Below are 20,358 nucleotides of genomic sequence, written 5' to 3'. Positions count from 1 at the left end.
AGAAGACATCTGAAGGCAGCCCTGTTTAGGGAGGCTTTTAATGTTTAATAGATTGTTTCATTTCATTTTTCTGTTGGAAGCCGCCCAGAGTGGCTGGGGAAACCCAGCCAGATGGGCGGGGTATAAACAATAAATTATTATTATTATTATTATTATTATTATTATTATTATTGTGTTTGGGATATACTCGTCGTATAAGAAATACGACCCGGCGTATAAGACGACCCCCGACTTTTGAGAAGATTTTCCTGGGTTAAAAAGTAGTCTTATACGCAGGAATATACAGTAGTTTAGCAGCTTGACGACTCTTCAAATCATTCAGTGATGTTGTTGTTGTTGTTTTCATTTCTATACCACTTTATATTTATAAAGGGGGAAAATCTCAAAACGGTTTGCAGCCTACATTAAAACATCAAATAAAACAACCCAGAACAAAACATTACTGAAGAAAGTCAAATATAAAGTATACATTCAAAGCAACAAAATATACAGTAGCAGGAAACCAAAATATTATCTTAAAAAGATTTCAAAATAAACATTACAAAGGAATTCAGCTGCAGAGTGCACATTTAATACAGCAAAGTTAACAAAAAAAAAATCTTTCAGAAGAAATCATTTCTAAAGGACGTCAAACATTAATGCACATTTAAAACAACATAATTATGAGGAGAATAACATATTATCGTAAGCATAGAACATATCTGCTGCTGATGCTGCCAATCTTGCCAATGGTTGTTCATGGCAGGCAACAGCCTGCCACTTTCTTTATTTTATATCTCATCTACAGTACCCTGCAAATTAATATTGTCCAGGGTCTGTTAAAATCCAGGGAATAGAGATTTAGAAGCCCACTGTGACTTACTGTATTTGCAAGGTGCATTGAGGGTGAAGTTGCTGTCCTCCATAGATGTCTTCTAAAAGTCAAGTAGTTGTTTATTTCCTTGGCATCTGATGGGAGGGCGTTCCACAGGGCGGGCACCACTACCAAGAAGGCCCTCTGCCTGGTTCCCTGTAACCACATTTCTCGCAATGAGGGAACTGGCAGAAGGCCCTCGGAGCTGGACCTTAGTGTCTGGGCTGAACGATGGGGGTGGAGACGCTCCTTCAGGTATACTGGACTGAGGCCATTTAGGGCTTTAAAGGTCAGCACCAACACTTTGAATTGTGCTCAGAAACGTACTAGGAGCCAATGTAGGTTCTTTCAGGACGAGTGTTATATGGTCTCAGCGGCCACTCCCATCGTGCCCATTTGCACTCTCTATGTTCCATACCTGGGAATCAAAACCGAGCCCTCGGCTACTGACTTCTGAATCAGATAGGCCTTTAAAAAAAAAAAAGGTGAAGATGAGACCATATAAAAATGTACTGCAGAATCGGTAATGAATGCAAGTTTTACATGCGAAAGTTCTTTTTTCCCTTCTCTGTTTATGTGTTTTCTGCACCAATTGCTTAATTTTATTTAAAAACATTGGCCCTTTCCTATCTTCGTATTCCTTTCAGAACAGAGTCCTTCATTGCAAGCGACGTCTCCACAAGGTGCTTGTAAAAGCCCTATAGAGTTGGCTTGTAAAAGTGTTGAATAGAATCCTATAACCTGTTAAGAATTAATAAGTTGGGGGGGGGGCCAAGGGGGCACGACAGTTAAACTTAAGTACACACTTTTGGGAGAAATGGCTCCTTTTCTGAAAGAAAGCGATGAGGGAAGCAAGCACTTTATAGCGTTGGGTAACTGCCGCATCTTGCCATTTTATTAGATGGTACTTAAAATTATGAAATTAATTGCCCAGAGAGCAAAAAATATAAGGGGGTGAAGCAGTAAACGTCTTTAAAAAGGTTTGGCTATAGCAGTTGACATTTATGTCAGAGCATCTCGGAGGAGTGTTAAAATGTACACGTCCTGCTCTTAGAAAGGCTATCTCTTGCCGCCCTGCTTCATTTGTGGAAAGTTTTAAGAGCAGCTGAGAGAAATTTAATATGAGCAATGATTAGTTATCTTTTGGCGCCCGGACAAGACATCCATTGTGTAGCTGTTCTCTTATTGTGAACTTATGAAAACTACCCTGAATATATTATGTCGCTTGAAAGCAAGGACTAAGCTTGCCTGTGTGTTGTTGCCTTTTTCTTCTCTTCCTTCCTTTATAGTGTCGGGGCCGCACTTCCATTCCGTTACCTCCAGATGTAAAAAATGGAAGGGTTGGAAGACCAAAAAAAAAAGCATGTTATTTCTATAAGGAGGACAAAAGCTGGCAATAATCTGATAGCAAACGTTCCATACATAACGCGAACAAAACTTTCAGGGTCTTGCGGCCTTTTAAGGAGAGAGTTGCAAGTATCTTATTTATTCACATTAGTGGGCTGAGGTTTGGAAACAAAGGAGGAAGAGCTTTATCAGTGATTAACTGTAGAAGTGGAACGAAATCTAAGGCATACTAATAGTCAATCCAGTTTGTAGTATCAGTTGAGCATTCATGGAGTACCAAAATTAATATTGGCATGTCTATCTCAAGAGACAATGGAGTGTGCTTCCTGGGGTGAAGCCAAACTGCTGCGGTAGCAGCACCGAAGTGACCTGCTTGGGCAGGGTGCATGGAAGTCTTGGGCTGCCCAGAGGACAAGACCCTCCTCTCGGCTTTGCTGGTCCAAAGGAAAAGCAGAGCAATACGTTTGGCTCCAGCTTGGCTCCAGGAGTTGGCAGAAGGAGGCATACAATATGCCATCCAGCCATCTTAGGGACTCCACTCTGGATTTGTATTGGGTTTCCTCCTTAGCCTTTTCTTCTCCCGAAGATGTCCTGCAAGGCAGCAGAGGCTTAGGAGCAGAGTTTTCCTTCTCCAGGTTGACAAACCCCACCTGACCCTCACTCCCCTCTACTGCATGTGCAAAAACTGCCTCCTTGACCGTTGGACCCACTCTTGGTCTCGTCCACTCAGTCCACCAGGAGCCTGACTGCACATGCAGGGGAAGTCCCTAAATCACCAAGGGTTTGAGACCAATCAGCAGCGTTTGAAATTCGCCAGGCACATTTTGAGTTCAGTGGGACTTCCTCCCAGGTGAGAATGTATACGATTGCAGCACTGAAATCAGTGATACATGGCTTGATTTTGGTGACTTCAAGCACAGCTCAGGCAATACAGTGGTACCTCGGTTTAAGGACGCAATTCGTTCCGGGGAGCTGTTCGCTCCCCAAGCAGTACTTAAACGGAGGAGCGCCTCTTCTGTGCGTGCGTGAAGCGCCGATAGAGCGCTTCTGTGCATGCGCACGCTGCACAGATTGCTTCTGCGCGTCACGGAAGTAAACACTTCCGGGTCCGCGGAGTACTCAAACTGAGAGTACTCAAACCGCAGCGGACTTAAACCAAGCTATGACTGTATGCCTGAACAGAAAATCTCGTGTAGGAAGCACAGGGCAGGGTGCTGCTTGGTCCTGTGCCTCCTATATATGCAAAGAGATTTCCTGATGAGGCATAAGGTCTGAACAAGGCTTCCGCTGGACCCAATCTAGTGAAATGCTTTCAGTCTAATGTTAGTGCATTAGGAGTTGTCCTTTGGGTAAACCCTTCTGACACTAGTTCAACTTCCCGTCTCCCAAAAATAACATTTTCTGCTCTATAGTTTTCACAACCACTAGAATGTCTGCTAGTGCACACCTCCCAAATAAGTGATTGTGTCAGAATGCTAGCTTTTTATTCCCTCCCCCATCCCGGAATATATTAATATTATATACATCCACCCACCCACATAAATTACACTTTAGTTCTTTAGGAAAAGGAGATGATTCCTCTGGTTTTATTTGGGGTGAGTGTAATCTTTATTGGTGTCAACATTTGCCTGATTAACGCGCAGTTACACAACTTGTTAGGCAAGTTTGTCCCAGCGCTTCTCATTCTCATGACTAATAGAAGCTTGGCAAGGCAGGGAGATTTTTTTTCAAAAGGGATCTCTCTGCTTCTAGAATATGACTGTCATGTGCTTAGCTTATTAAAAACAATTAAAAGACTTTTCAATTTTTTAAAGCAGTAAGCAAATGGTAGAGAGATGATCCTGGACCTTTTCTTTGTTTCTGGCCATTACCAATGGTACTTACCAAATATTGCAACTAATGCAGGTGTTCCCCAGTCCAATTTGATGGCATCTACCTTCCGTTCAAATGGGGTGTGATGGGTGTGTGGCAACTTGAGCATTTGCTCTGGGGGCATGCCGTATTCGATGAATTAATATTCAGTGAGTAACTTGCTTATTGGGGCTGTGGCAGTTAGGGTACAGATTTTGTGTCTAAGTGACTGGCCATAACATACTCCAAGCAGTTCTGTTCTTTAAGATCCACAAAGAATTCCCTTTTGATTATTCTGTTAAAGTGACACTTTCTTTCTTAAAGGGTTTCCCAACTTCATGGTTAATGGCACCTCATTGGGGGGAGGGCAGGGAATTTAATTCCAGGAACTAAATAGTATGGCGGAAATGGCTTTTAAAAAAACCCATCTCCCAGTGCCGTGGCTAGGAGCTCAACGTGTGTTAAACCAAAACGAAAAAAGATGTCGGGACACCCAGTCACAGACTACGGTAGTGTTGCTTCTAGTTTGGCATTTAGGTGGAGCGGATACGGAGTTTAAATTCGCTTTATATATCTAAACAATTAAGATTAAAGTTTTCATAATGGAAGGTGCATTCACACACATTAGTTGTCACATGGAGTCTGACCCAGAATATCTGTGGAAGAATTCTGTGGAGCTTTAAAACATGCAGTCCTACCAGCGCAGTTGCTACACTAAAAGAGAAAAAGGCAGCCTCTGTCATTATTACACACCTAAAGCATTACCTCTGGTCTAGGTACACGGGATAATATAATTAGTTATAGTTCAAAATTACATACCGTAATTAAGAGGCCACACGGTGGGTGTGCTTTTCTAGGTTGTACAAAAAGGACAGGGAGAGTTAGTAGCTGATGAGAGGAGATTCCCCATTGATATTTTGCTCCTTGACAGTCCCATACTCAACAGGGCTCATCTTGTTCTTCGAAAAGCTTTGCTGATTCTCTCTCTCTCTCTGTGTGTGTGTGTGTGAGACTCACTGCCAACGTGTTTACCTGAAAATAAGCACTTTCTGTTTATACATGTGTGAGTTATTTCTCCCTATGTCACTGGAAAATTAAGACACATTGACTTGCACTCAGAATGTTTGTTGAAGGAAGACCTTTGTGTAAATCTGGTAGTTGGGGGCAAGTCATGACTCTTGTTTACTGGCATTTAAAGTGTCACTGATAGGTGTCTGCATTAACGCCTCGCTTACATGAATCGAGCAGTTTCCCTGGGTTTCTGCACAATCCCGTACACCTACACAATTCAAAAATTCCGCAGTAAGCACACCAGCTTGGTTTGGGCCGGACTACCACTAGGGCTTGATCCTAGCAAACCGTTTTTCATGCTGGAAAAATAATAGTGCGAAACCAAATTGTACGTGTGACGTTTCTAAACGACAAAGGGAATTACGTTTCATCGCCAAACTTGCAAGGTGCTTGGAGGTGGAGCAGTTAAATATAATGACTTAGAAGAAAGAAAGAAAAATGCAGTATTTGAAAAGTGATAACCCTGCATACTAATGGGACACATGGATCCCCCTTGCTTTCGCTTTTGTTCATTTTGTGAAGTTGTCACCAGGCTCTTGATTTTTATTGCGATACGCAACGTGGAAATAAGGGAAAGTGTTGAGTATTTGGCACGTGTCCTAAGTTGTCACTATTAACTTCCATCTTTGCTTCCTTTGAAAGCTCGTTTGTTTGCCTCTTATGACAGTACTTTTGTATTCCAACTACCGGTATTCTGCAGAACAGATAGGAAGGGAAGTATTTTTCAGGTGCCGTAATCAGAGAGGAAATAACTATGCTAATAGATTTTGTTTCATTAGGGTGAAAAAGTAAAAGACGGTGCTTGAAAACTTGGATCTGCATGATTAATAGAAGCAGTGCTATTAAAGTCTACCACACCCACAGGAATATTGGAACCTATTATGCTACGGTTATAATCCATTAATTTGGCACACACTTTTTACTGGAAAAGTGTAGCTTGCTTCTTGATGGTGTTTTCTTTAAGCTGGCTGAGAAAATACACGTAGCCAGTTCTGAAATGATGGGCTAGATTAACGAGTGGAATCTGCTGTTAACCACAGTGGGGTTTGTTCAAAATAAATTTAAAATAGGTCTGTGGGAAGCACGAGAGCCTCTGCAGAGCTAAAGGATTTATATAGATTCTAAACCAATTGTGGTTTTAAAAGCAGCACAGTATTTTTATAGCAGGCAGGCATGGCTACTTTAGACGGTGCAGCAGTCCGTACCGTTACTGAAGCTGGTGTGATACCACCTCATTCCTTCACAATAATACATTTTTGCTTTAAACAGCATATTCCTCATTAGATGTCTAAAGCAGATGCCTTGAGCTACTGTTGTAAAATCTCCTTGAAGTGTTTCTCATTGCATTATGGAAGGAGCGTTTGACTCTAGAGACAGTATGAGTGTTGATTTGTTGTCTTGTCTAAAATAAGTTCCTTGTGGAGTTTGATGCTTTTTTATCAATTTACTGGGAGTTAGTTCAGCACTTTTGCAAGTACCATCTAATGCATAATTACCTCTCTGGTGTTTACTAATGTACTGCTGTTCGCCTGCTGAAGAAAGAGGCTTATTGGTCATATTAACAAGTTTGCAGGAATTACCGTAGGAGTACAATATAGATTATAAAATTTAATTATTTTGACGCTTAGCTTTTATTTTCCTCCACTCCAACCCCCAGCTAACACAAAGAAGACGATTTTTCTTCCTATGATAGAAAATAGAAAACCACTTTGGGTGGTTTACTTCTTAATTGTTTAAGCAAGAAATTAAGAATAAAATGGTCCTTTAAAAGAGTGTTTGGGAATAGTGTTAAGGTCTACACTTGAATGTTGAAAATCTCACTTAAGCAGGTTTTTATTACAGATCACAGTACTGATTATATCAGTCCCCCCCCCCCCCGTGCGATATTGGCTATTTAAAATACTTTGCAACTGAGACAGTTGATCTGTTCCACTTAAAAACTATCGAGCATTTACATACAGGTTGATTATGTGCTTATATGTTAAAATTGTTATTATTACACACACACACACACACACACACACACACACACACACACACGTATGTATGTATGTATGTATGTATGTATGTATGTTGATATTAAGTAGCATGAATTACTGGGCAAGCAATATTCCGTATTGTTTTCTGTTTTGCTCTTTCCCACACAAGCCCTCTTAACTTCTGCATGATAATAATAATGATAATGATAATAATAATAATATATTTATACCCCACCCATCTGGCTGGATTCCCAAACTCCGCGAACCCGGAAGTGAGTGTTCCGGTTTGCGAACGTTTTTTGGAAGCCGAACGTCCGACGCGGCTTCCGCAGCTTCCGATTGAGTGCAGGAAGCTCTTGCAGCCAATCGGAATCTGTGCATTGGTTTTCAAACGTTTTCGGATTCCGTTCAAAAACCAAGGTACGACTGTACAGTAATAGTGAAGCTTTCCATACTAGATGAGGCTTAACTGATTTCTGCCTTCCATAGAGCTGTTAAAGGCCCAAGAACCTTGTCTCCCCCCCAGTATCAACCCTAAAGCAAAGCCTCGGCTGCCATCCTGTACCCACTTAATAGATTAATCCCTATTAAACCCAAGGGGACGTACTTCTGAATAGATGCACTTTGGTTTCTAGGGGGAAAGCAATGGCAGAGATCCCTTTAAGACAAGAGCAGAAAAATTCCAGTAAACAGGAGGGATTCCTTTTGCCTCGTGCCCAAAGAACTCATTTATCAGTCCCACCTCTGACTTCGTTCTTTGGCCAAAAGCATTGACAGGTGGGAGCAGTATGGCTGTCTCATTTCCTAGATCTCGCTTAGAAGGGTACCTCCACATTTGGCATCATAAGTTTCTAAGAGGCCCAGAGACCTATTTTTAAAGCTCACAGTCTCTAGGGCCTCTGCGCAGGGGCACCAGCGAAAGCCTTTGTGGGTGCCATAGTGCCCCAGGGGCACCAGGTTGGCAACTCACGATCTAATCTTGTTCCCAGGAAATTTGGTGGCCTCGTGTTTTCAACACCCAAATTCAAACCGCACCCTGAGACCATGCAGCCCAACTTGCATTTTTTACTTCGAGTCTGCAATCCAATGTGACATGCAGGAGTAAAATTCCCTTTCAATTCAGTAGGACCTGCTCCCGAGTAACCTCGCATGGGGATTGTGCTGCATATTATCTTAGCGTCATGTGGGCAACTAACAAAGTGTTAGCCTCACACTCAGCAGACTGTCTGGAGCTGTGCCACGTTTTTCGAATAGCTTTTTACCTGGTGACATAGGGAATAACGTAGCCACATTTTTCATAACTGTCTCTTGCAATAAAAGCATGTGCATAATTGCCGTTCTTCCTGTGCCCATTCAGTGAGCATCATTTCAACCTTTCAACACACATTTTTTAATTTTGTTTTCTACTGGCCTGTTATTTGTATGATGTATCCGTTTGCTAAGGGGTGCCAGATGAAATGTGGAATAAGGCAAAATACCGATTCTTTTTGTAAACTTGTAGGGGAAGTTAGAATCTTAAAGAGATGGGAGAGGTTGGCAAATCCACAGCCACATCTTTCACAAGAAACTTTACTGATCTTTGAGGTCTGTGAGCTTCTTCGGGTCTGGGAAATGGGGGAGAAAACCCAAGGGTCCCTCTCTTCCCACCCCACCCCACTTTGGTGTGTGTTTGCTTCTGTTGCTTCTATGGTCAAGGAGAGGGAGTTTCTTGCTGCAGATGCTTGTGGGTAGCAATTCATACCTCTGCTTGGGGTGAGAGCCTGGCTGGGTTGGAGGGTTGTGGAAAGTGCTAAGTCGCTCAAAGAGTCTCTTGGCAAAAGAGTGTGAGAGACAGAGAGGGAGGGGGCTGCTATAATTGGGGGGGGAATGTGGGGGGTGGAGACTGTTTTCAAGAACACTGGTTGGTTATTTAAAGGTAAGGTAAAGGGACCCCTGACCATTAGGTCCAGTCATGACTGACTCTGGGGTTGCGTGCTCATCTCGCATTATTGGCCGAGGGAGCCAGCGTATAGCTTCCAGGTCATTTGGCCAGCATGACAAAGCCACTTCTGGCAAACCAGAGCAGCACATGGAAACGCCGTTTACCTTCCCGCTGTAGTGGTTCCTATTTATCTACTTGCATTTTGACGTGCTTTCGAACTGCTAGGTTGGCAGGAGCTGGGACCAAGCAACGGGAGCTCACCCCGTCACAGGGATTCGATCCGCCGACCTTCTGATCAGCAAGCCCTAGGCTCAGTGGTTTAACCACAGCGCCACCTGGGTACCAGTTGGTTATTTAATCAGTTATTTAATAGGTTTGAATGTCTTGCATACGTTTTCCAAGTATGTTTTACGTGGTTAAATTGAAATTTTTTAATTTTTGCCATTGCAGTTATTCTTGTTTACCAAACAATAGAATTGATATTTTGTTGCCTATTGGACCTGTTTCTGTGAATTTCTGATTGTTGTTTTTCCTCTGTTTATTTTTATTACTTTGTCCCCGGTTGTGGGATTGAAAATATTCAACAGTACAACAAGCTAGAAATGCTTTTTCAAAAAAAATGTGGGAAAGTATTCCATTGCTGTTTCAAGAGTTGGCTTTGCATGTTGATTTATGCTATACCGTAATTGTGTTGTTTTTTTAAAAAAAAAATAAAAATTGTAAGGTGAAGCACTGTTGCTTATACAGTCAAACCTCTGTGTGCGACCGCTTCGGTTTCCAACCACCACGGGCCCGGAAGTGTTTACATCCGGGTACCGCAGCGCTCGGATGCGCAGAAGCGATCTGTGCAGCGTGTGTGTGTGCAGAAGCGCTCTATCGGCGCTTCGCGCATGCGCAGAAGCATGCCTTCGGTGAGCGACCAATTCGGCGAGCGACCGGCTGCACGGAATGGATTGCGGTCGCAAACCAAGGTACCACTGTATATTAAATAAGCTTCCAGAATTGAATAGGGCGAGCTGGGGAATTAGGGACCCCTTGGGGAATAGAACTGCTTGATTTTATTTCCTGTTTCAAAGCCAATACTAAATGGATTAATTTCTCCTGAACCATTTTTACCAGGGCTTGCTTCTAAATTGAAGTGATTATTGCTGGACTAAGTAGAGGTTCAGTACACTCTTGAGAATAACTTAGCCATCCTTCTGACCTCCCCCAGAAAAAAAGGCTGTGTGTTTTGTAAGCCTTTAAGTATGATGTAGAAATGGAACTATTTTTTATTTTTTTAAAAACCGCTGTGCCATTGAATTGGCCTTTTCACAAAAGTATTTGCTTTTTAATCTGTTTGCGCCTCAAAAAGCATGCTGCTTATAACCAAAGGGAAAATATTCTCAATTACAGTTCAATTTGTGTGAGTGCTATTGCGTATAATAATGTAATACTAGTATTTATATAGCACATTGCAAAACTGCTTCACATAGCTTAGCTCGGTAATCCCCACAACAGCCTAAAAAGGTAGGCCAGTTGATGACGAAGAATTACCCGTATATTCCGGCGTATAAGACGACTGGGCGTATAAGACGACCCCCAACTTTTCCAGTTAAAATATAGAGTTTGGGATATACTCACTGTATAAGAAATACGACCCGGCGTATAAGACGACCCCTGACTTTTGAGAAGATTTTCCTGGGTTAAAAAGTAGTCTTATACGCAGGAATATACTGTAAATTTACAATTCATCAAAAGATGTCAGGGCCATTCACATATCACTGTTTAGCTCTGGCCCATAATGGCTTGTCTTAGACCATCCATTAAATTCATTGCTGAGGTGACATTTGAATTGGGTGCTTTGGCTCTTAGTCTATGCTCTTAACAGCCAAACTAATTTGCTCTGTAGTCTTCAGCTGCTGCCTTGTGAATATCAAGCTGCTCTCAAGTAATTGCTCAATTGTGTGCGCACTTTTTTTTTTAATGTTCTAAAGTATATTTATACCCTGCCACATAACCCAAGTGGGTCCTCTAAGGGCAATAGTAATTCAGTAACACGTACGACTAACCGTGAAAAAACACAGGCGCATAACAGATTCACGTATGCTCCCGAGTGCTTTATCTGCCAAGGGGAAACCAGCTGGTATTAGTACGAATAATTCCTTATAATAGATGAGCCTTCTGTAATATCCAGTTTCGTTCCCTTTCCATCTTCACTTCAATCCCTAAACCCTTTGTAGACACTATATAAAGAAATTACAGGCATTGTTATGTCAGAGTAGAGAACTGATTATTCTACTACGGTAATAAGACAGACGAGGGCTCGCCGTATTATAATCATGTACAGTATCTCAATTTCTGGAAATATTTGCTGTCGTGCGCCAAACATGGAACGTGTAAGCGTGAGAGAGATGTGGTCTAGTGTGCATAACAACTGCTTGAAAATAGCTTAGATCAGGCATCCCCAAACTGCGGCCCTCCAGATGTTTTGGCCTACAACTCTCATGATCCCTAGCTAACAGAACCAGTGGTCGGGGAAGATGGGAATTGTAGTCCAAAACATCTGGAGGGCCGAAGTTTGGGGATGCCTCGCTTAGATCTTATTTCAGTGCTTGTTTATAGAGTTGAAGTCCACACCCTTCATTGTCTTTTAATTTACTTTTAATCGGTTTGCTCCTTCCACAAAGGGAAGTGTGGTCTCTGACTCAGCAGAAGTTCTTGATGTTTGAGAGAAAGGCAAAGGAACAGATTTTTAGTGATTGCACCCCCCACCCCACCCCCAAAAAGCCCCCTGTACCACCTACTGGAGGGTCGTCTAACCTCAGAGAAGTTTTTAATTTTTTTTTAGGGTGGGAATAGGGAACTGTAGTGGGAAGGAGGAAAATCTCCTCCCCCTCCTACCTATGGGAGCATCCATTCGATTTCCATTACACTACAGTATAGACAGTTCTGAATCCAGTTAAGGTTGTCTTCTCTTTTACATTGATTGATAATTCAGAGAGGTTTCTTTACAGTGCAAACATACTTTCTCCCAGCCCCATTCTCCTTTCCATTGTATTGCCAGGAAGCTCAGAATTCGGAAGTATTTACTCTTTATAGTGACTTGGCTGTATCAATATTTTTGAATGCCATTGTAGTCTAAATCAGGCATCCCCAAACTGTGGCCCTCCAGATGTTTTGGCCTACAACTCCCATGATCCCTAGCTAACAGGACCAGTGGTCGGGGAAGATGGGAATTGTAGTCCAAAACATCTGGAGGGCCGAAGTTTGGGAATGCCTGGTCTAAATAATGCTTTAAGATAGTGTAAATATATACAATGGTACCTCGACTTACAAAGACAATCCGTTCTGCGGTCATCTTCGGAAGTCGAAGCGCCGCTATGACGCATGCGCAAAGCACGATTTTGCACTTCTGCGCATGCGCAGAATGTGCACGCCGGGAGGACTTCCGGAGGCTTCGACTTCGGAAGTTGAATTCTTCGGAAGTAGAAGCCTTCGTAAGTCGAGGTACCACTGTACTGTACTCCATTTTATAGACCGGATAACTATAATGGCAGATTCAATCTGTCATGCCTCCCTTTGCATTTGCAACCTGGCAAGTGTGTGGTGCAATACGGTATTTAGCAGCATTTTAGCTGCTAAAACATTAATTAGCTATTAGTTCCCATCAGAAATCTAGCTGCGCGCTCGTGCCATTTTCAGTGTGTGTGTGTGTGTGTGTGTGTGAAAAGTTTGCTTCTTGATTAACACAGAAGGGCCACTTGTGCTCTCAAAGTCCGGTAAAATAAGCCCAGAAGTTTTTCCTCTACAGGCATCGAGATCTCATTCCTTTCTGATGTCCTAAAATCAGCCCAGAACAAATTTCTGTCGAGTGGGTGGACAACTACTGTATAGTTGACTAATTTTAATGATTGCTTAAGACTTCCACTCCACATTAAAGCCAAAAAATAGAAAGCCTCTTCCCCCAATCTTTGTCACCTCCCCCATGCTTCTTCAAGACATTTCTTCCCTAGACAATTCATCAATTTAGTTTAATCTTGACACTGGAGAACAGCATGGATCTGGATTGTAATGGAAGTGGACAAACATTGCTCTACTCCGTGTTTTGCTTGTCACTTGATTGATTGGCATGTTTCTTCTGGACTGCCAGAGCACAGCAGTCTAAAGGTGTTTGGGTGTTGGTTTTTCCAAGATGGGTTTTTTTGGAGGGGGCAGGAGGTTGCCCCCTTGATTTTCTACACTTAGCCTAAAATTCAGACCGATGAAGAAGAACAAAATCCTATCGGTGTTTAATTACTGTTTACAAGCAAGGTGTTTTTCAATTAATGGCCATAAGGCATCATTTTGACCCATCCAGGCTGGTCAGGTTCTTTATCATAACTCCATGAGGTCTTGGCTGTGAAACACTGTAGAATCAAAACAGATGTAAAACACACAATGCTGAACTCCTTGAAAAAGCTGGCAAATGGTGGCTCAGAGCTTGTCAGCACAAAACCTGTTGTGGAAGAAGTGTTAGAAGAAGAAGAAGAAGAACAACAACAACAACTGGAAACTGGTTCCTCTCACATATGTACAGGAATAGGCTTCATGCCAGCTTAGATTTCTTGATTTGTGAAATCTAAGGTGGGAGGTTGGCAGCAAGACCTCTCACAGGTACCCCTCTCTCTTTGTTCCTAAAACCATGTCTGCTGAAAGTCTGCCCGTACATCTCAAACAAGTGTCAGCGCTCAGGGCTGTGATACTTTGAGATGGAGGTCCAGGTACCTCCATCATGTCTAGATCCAGACCTCCTGAGAACCTTTCCCTGAGCTGTTTTTGATTTTAAGGGCTTCTTTTGTGGTTTGATTTTACATGCTCTTAGCTACACCCAGAGCCAGTTTTCAACTGAAGAGCAGAATAAGAATACAGTGGTACCTCAACTTACGAACGACTCGACAACCGAATTTTTCGACTTACGAATGGGAGTAATAGCTGCACGCTTACGAATGTCTCGACATCCGGGGGGAAACCGCAGCAGTTTTAGATAGGGATTTTTCGACTTACGAATTTTTAGATAGGGTTGCTTCGACTTACGAATTTTAGATAGGGTTGCTTTGACTTACAACTTACAATACAGTGGTATTTGCATACGTCTTGGTTTGCATAAGTTTTGGATTACAAACATGTCAAACCCGGAAGTGTGCGTCCCGGTTTGCAACCTTTGTTTGGATTACAAAACCACCACCCTTTTTTGGATTACGGACTTTTCTTTCTTTTTTTTTTTTTTTTTGGAGGCCCCATTGGCGAAAGCGCACCTGTTTGGTTTACAAACGGACCTCCAGAACGGATTATGGTTGTAAACCAAGGTACCACCGTACAATCAGGAATATCTGTATTTGTACCGGGGGGGGGGGATGCATCTTGTCAAGGTTTTCTGGCCTCCAATGATAGTCATGTTGCAAGTTGCATAGAAGATGCAAATCCTAGAGATGCTTTCTTGTATGTGCTCATGGAAGTTAACAGTGAATGTGGTTTGGCCAAAAATAATATTTAAAAATGTTGCATAAATATGTAGTTCACTTTTATCAAGGCCACATAGCCATCCCCCTCTGGATCAGGAATGGTAATGATCCAGAATAAAGCACATGACATTCCTGCTCAGGTGTTATTGATACCTAATATGCACTAAGCGATTGTTGTCATAGCTAAACACAGGTTTCACATATATTGTGCCTTGAATATGATTCTTCGTACAAAGGCAAGGTGTAAATGCCAGAATAAATAAATCTGAAATATTCCCCCCCCCACACACACACAAAAATCACAAGCTCTATAGAGAATATTTGACAGCTGCCATAAAGTACAATGAACGTTAGCTTTCTTTTCTTGGCTTTAATACTTTAGTTTTCTCTAAGTTGGTCATGTGTTTGACAGCTTGATAGAAATGTGATAGTATGACACATTCAGCTTAACTTGAGTGTAATGACTGAAGCTCCTAAAGGTATAATTTTGTATTCATGTGTCTACATAATCTCATGTGAAATGGATTATCTGCATGGATTTACCAGAATATCTGTAATGCCTCACCTACGGTGTCGTTTTAATGTGTCTGCTAAAGATAGCCTGGTGACACTCAGCAGAAATACTATTGCTTTTTGCAATAAAGCAGCTATTCATTAAAGGGTGAGCAGCCTTCGGCCCAAGTACCATGGGCAAGCTAATTCCATGCAGGTCCTTGGGGCGGGGGGATGGGGAAAAAGAGAGGGGCAGAGAGAGAAAGTAGGTTTCTCCTCCCACTTTTGGCTTCAGATCTGGACATCTCCAACATGCGGCCCCCAATTCTGTAACCTGCAACAGAAAAAAAAAGTTTCCTCACCTATGCGAAAAGGGTTTGTAACAAAAAAAAGTTAAATGCCTTGGTAGTTTTTAATGTGAATATTAGTGGTTCTACGACGTGGTATGCCCATATATACATATCCCTATTTCATTCTTTTCATTTTTAAGTTTTAAGTCATGTGGATGATAGATAAAAGGTAAAGGTAAAGGGACCCCTGACGACTCTGGGGTTGCGGCGCTCATCTCGCTTTACTAGCCAAAGGAGCCGGCATTTGTCCGCAGACAGCTTCCGGGTCATGTGGCCAGCATGACAAAGCCGCTTCTGGCGAACCAGAGCAGCTCGTTGCTCATTTTGATGAGAAATAGTTTGTTTTTTTGTAATTTGTAAAGCACGCAGAGTACTTTTTATGTTCTGCTGTATAGATAGCCAATACTCCCATTTGCAACTGAAGAACTTTCATCAAAATTACCTGCTAAATGTGTAGTTGATTATGGGTTTGAACTCTGATTTATCAGTTTCTTTTTGTTGCCTGATTTGATTTTAACGTGCTGTGGAGAGGTAATACAGTACAGTCGTACCTCGGGTTACAAACACCTCGGGTTACAAACTCCGCAAACCCGGAAGTATTTTTGCCGCATGCGCAAAGCGCGAAAATCACAGAAATTGCGCTTTGCACGTGCACAAAATGGCGCTTCGGGTTACGACCATTTCGGGTTACGAACTGCATCCCGGAACGGATCGTGTTCGTAACCCGAGGTACCACTGTATTCCAAATGTGGATATTCATTTTGTATTGTTATAACTCTATGCTTGTAAAATCAAATTAAAAAATATTACTACACACACACACACACACACACACACACACACACACACACACCTTTTTATGGCCACAGTGGATCCCCCACTTTTTGGAAATGGAACAGGCATGCATGGTCAACTCTGATTTGGATGTAAGAGATTATTGACCATATTTATTGCAGTAACATTATTCAGTTGGCAATGCTTTGCTTTTGGTAACTAGAAACTGTCTAAAACAGGTCCACAGAAAAGTGACTGCATTGCAGGGGGGGGGGGGGAGATGGTAGCCAAGTTCCCTTGTGCATTAAATTAAGAGTCCCTGTTGACAATCCCAGCTTTCATATAGCTGTACTGGATTGGTATTAATGAATCGCAAATACTTGTTCCACGCTGTAGTTCCATCATAGGATAGTTCCCTAATTCAGTTTGAGACAATGGTAGTAGTATTTAGCAGCATGCCATTTACACAATTCCTTGGACGGTTGGCTAAGGGTACTCAAGAGAGCTGTTTCTCAATAAGTTTACACAGCTAGCCCTGGTGTCTGTCAAGGCTGATCGTGCAAGTAATGTTTACAGCCCATTACATCTCCAGTAACTTCAGAGAGTACCGGTATATAGATCTGGAACAAGACGCAGAGAAATAATTAACGGAGAGATGCGGAGTATCATGAGTCTTTGGGGTACATGGGGAAAGGACTGTTGATGTTCCAAGCTTAATTTCACCGTGAGGTTTTCAAGAGAGGGAAGGCTATTGAAAGTAAAGTATCTTAGCTGTTGTGCTCCATTTCAAAAATGTATGTTCAGCCTGTAAGTTGGCTTCTGCCCTGCAGCTCTCATACTTCCTCTATAAAGTACTCTTGGTCCATAATCAAGTCTGAAGGACTCCCTGGTCCTGAATGGGGCAACTGTGCCCCTGAAGGACCAGGTGCGCAGCCTGGGAGTCATTTTGGAGCTGTCCATGGAGGTGCAGGTCAATTCTGTGTCCAGGGCACTGTTTATCAGCTCCATCCGGGACGCAGGCTGAGACCCTACCTGCCCGCAGACTGTCTCGCCAGAGTAGTGCATGCTCTAGTTTTCTCCTACTTGGACTACTGTAATGCGCTCTACGTGGGGCTACCTTTGAAGGCGACCCGGAAAGTACAACTAATCCAGAATGTGGCAGCTAGATTGGTGACTGGGAGCAGCCGCCAAGACCATATAACACTGGTCCTGAGAGATCTACATTGGCTCCCAGTACGTTTCCGAGCACAATTCAAAGTCTTGGTGCTGACCTTTAAAGCCCTAAATGGCCTCGGCCCAGTATACCCGAAGGAGCGTCTCCACCCCCATCGTTCAGCCTGGACACTGAGGTCCAGCTCCGAGGGCCTTTTGGTGGTTCCCTCACTGTGAGAAGCAAAGCTACAGGGAACCAGGCAGAGGGCCTTCTCGGCAGTGACACCCTCCCATCAGATGTCAAGGAAATAAACAACTATCTGACTTTTAGAAGACATCTGAAGGCAGCCCTATTTAGGGAAGTTTTTAATGTTTGATGTTGTTTTGTTTTGTTTTTAATACTTTGTTGGAAGCTGCCCAGAGTGGCTGGGGAAGCCCAGCCAGATGGGCTGGGTATAAATCAATGATGTTGATGTTGAAAGTGCATGAAGCACCAATCTTGCTTGGTTTGGTCAGTGCTTAGGCAGAAATCCCATGCATGCCTCCTTGAGTTCCATCATGCTACATAGGAAAGAAATGTAACCAGTCAACAATTTGTTGTTGTTACTTGGCCTCTTGTCTTCCTGTGCCAATGACAAGGGATGGGAGTGTCTTTATGTGATGGGAGGAAATCCAGAATGTGAAGCTTCTCCCATCATTATTACATCCCACTGCTGGGAAAAGCTTCGCTCACTAATTTACCGCTTCAAATGCCTAAAAATTTCTCAGCTTGCGTAACTTAGTGAATCCATTAGCATGGATCCTGATTTTAAGCCTTTCCTGAGCAGTGGGTGTACTTAATTTTTTTAAAAAATTGTATACTCGTTAATTTATTTGGTACGTATGTGAAAGGCAATTCATAAATTAAGCGGCAACAACCATAACTTTCTAGGATAGTATGTACTCAGCTGAAGCAAAATTGCCAAGCCTCCTGTTTGCTCTTTAGGTAGTGTTTTAATTTCCTAAGAGGTTTAGGATCTGGCAGTTAGTAGGTTTGGGTTTTTTTGTTTCTTGTTTTCACTGTTCTGTTATTTGTTGGCTTGGGGAAAATCGTATTGGGTGTTCATTTTTGTTCTCTCAGGGAAAATAGAGAAGTGTTGTTGTTGTTCTATATTATCTGTTCACATAGAAAGTAATAGTTCTCTATCCCACAAAGCAAAACTTCTGAAAATTGTATGTTTTACTGATGGTGTGTGCTGCTGAATACTTAAATCACTTGTCCCTGTGCCTTTTACTTAATTTGAAGGAGGAGCCATGAGCGTAGTTGGGGGTGGGGCAGCTGCCTCTCCCAAATCAAGTCAATAAATAAGAATACTAAACTAAAAGCTTGGTTCTGCCCCCCCCCCAACCAACATAAATCCTAACTACACCTGTGGGAGCAGCAAAATTTCCCTGCTCTTCCATCCTCGACATCACCACAGCTGAAATCTGCTTAGATGAAATCTTCCTGCAAGCCTTTTGTTGTCAGTGCCTGTATTGCAGCCTTCATTTTATATCCTGCATATCCTTTGCAAGAAATTGAACTGTTTTTTTTTCTTAAATATTAGAGGCAAATCTCTGTAAAGGTCTGCTTTCCCCCCTTGTGACTTCACAGTGCTGGCCCCAAGGGTGACAACATCTATGAATGGAGATCGACTATCTTAGGACCTCCGGGCTCAGTGTACGAGGGTGGAGTTTTCTTCCTTGACATCACATTTACACCAGAATACCCTTTCAAGCCTCCAAAGGTAAGAAACACGACTCACAGTTAATGTTTGCTTCCAGTGTGCAATGCTCCCACTTGTGATGCACAGTACACAGGTATTCAGAGGCATACCCATAATATCTCTGGAGATCAGAGGGCATTCTGGGAAAATGAAGGAGTGGCTGAAGGCCAGCTCTTTCCTTACAATACACCTTTAAAGGGGGGGCATACAGGCTCATGTGCGGTGGCCACAGGTGTTGCCTTCGGGAAGGCAGGTTTGTATTAAGAATAAGAAGAATAAGAACAAATAATTCATTATTTATACCCCGCCCATCTTCTGGGTTTCCCCAGCCACTCTGGCCAGCTCCCAACAGAATATTACAAACAAGATAAAACGTCAAACATTAAACAGGGCTGCCTTCAGATGTCTTCTAAAAGTCAGATAGTTGTTTATTTCCTTGACATCTGATGGGAGGGTGTTCCACAGGGTAGGTGAAGGGCCCTCTGCCTGGTTCCCTGTAACCTCACTTCTCGCATGGAGGGAACCAACAGAAGGCCCTCGGAGCTGGACCTCAGTGCCCGGGCTGAATGATGGGGGTGGAGACGCTTCTTCATGTATACAGGACCGAGGCCATTTAGGGCTTTAAAGGTCAGCACCAACACTTTGAATTGTGCTTGGAAACAAACTGGGAGCCAATGTAGGTCTTTCAGGACCAGTGTTATGTGGGTCTCGGCGGCCACTCCCAGTCACCAGTCTAGCTGCCACATTCTGGATTAGCTGTTGTTTCCGAGGTAGGTAGCCCCACGTAGAGCGCCTTGCAGTATTCCAAGCGAGAGATAACTAGAGCATGCACCACTCTGGCGAGACAGTCTGCAGGTAGTTAGGGTCTCAGCCTGCATCCCAGATGAAGTTGGTAGACAGCCGCCCTGGACACAGAATTGACCTGCGTCTCCATGGACAGTTGTGAATCCAAAGTGACTCCCAGGCTGCGCACCTGGTCCTTCAGGGGCACAGTTGCCCCATTCAGGACCAGGGAGTCCCCCACACCCACCCACCCCCTGTCCCCCACAAACAGTAATTCTGTCTTGTCAGGATTCAACCTCAATCTGTTAGCCGCCTCTAGACACTCACACAGGACCATTGTATCATTCGCCTGCCATATCGGACAAAGTGGGACTGCAATGGCATGAAGGTGTTTTGAGATATTAGATTACCCATGAAGTGCCATTTTGTTTTGTGTTTTCTTACACTTTGCTTCAACAGCAACGACAGATTTAGCCTTCTATAACTACAAAGCGCTTCGCTAACCTCACATTCCGGTATTTTTCCATTTCTTATTTCCGTTGCGGCTTAAAATAAAT

The 20,358-nt window shown here is 42.9% G+C and overlaps 1 protein-coding gene across 1 annotated transcript in view; it reads left to right on the top strand.

Moving 5' to 3' along the window:
• UBE2E1 (ubiquitin conjugating enzyme E2 E1) overlaps window positions 1-20,358 on the top strand; it is a 57,820-nt gene that overhangs the window by 27,977 nt on the left and 9,485 nt on the right. The window contains exon 4 of the mRNA XM_060280664.1: window positions 18,907-19,039. Within this exon, the coding sequence (XP_060136647.1) occupies window positions 18,907-19,039 (133 nt within the window). The remainder of the gene's footprint in view (window positions 1-18,906; window positions 19,040-20,358) is intronic.

This window comes from Zootoca vivipara, chromosome 12 (genome assembly GCF_963506605.1).
Source record: "Zootoca vivipara chromosome 12, rZooViv1.1, whole genome shotgun sequence".
Lineage (NCBI taxonomy): Eukaryota > Metazoa > Chordata > Lepidosauria > Squamata > Lacertidae > Zootoca > Zootoca vivipara.
The sequence above is the reverse complement of the archived record's forward strand: the minus strand, read 5'-3'. Positions and strand labels throughout refer to the sequence as shown.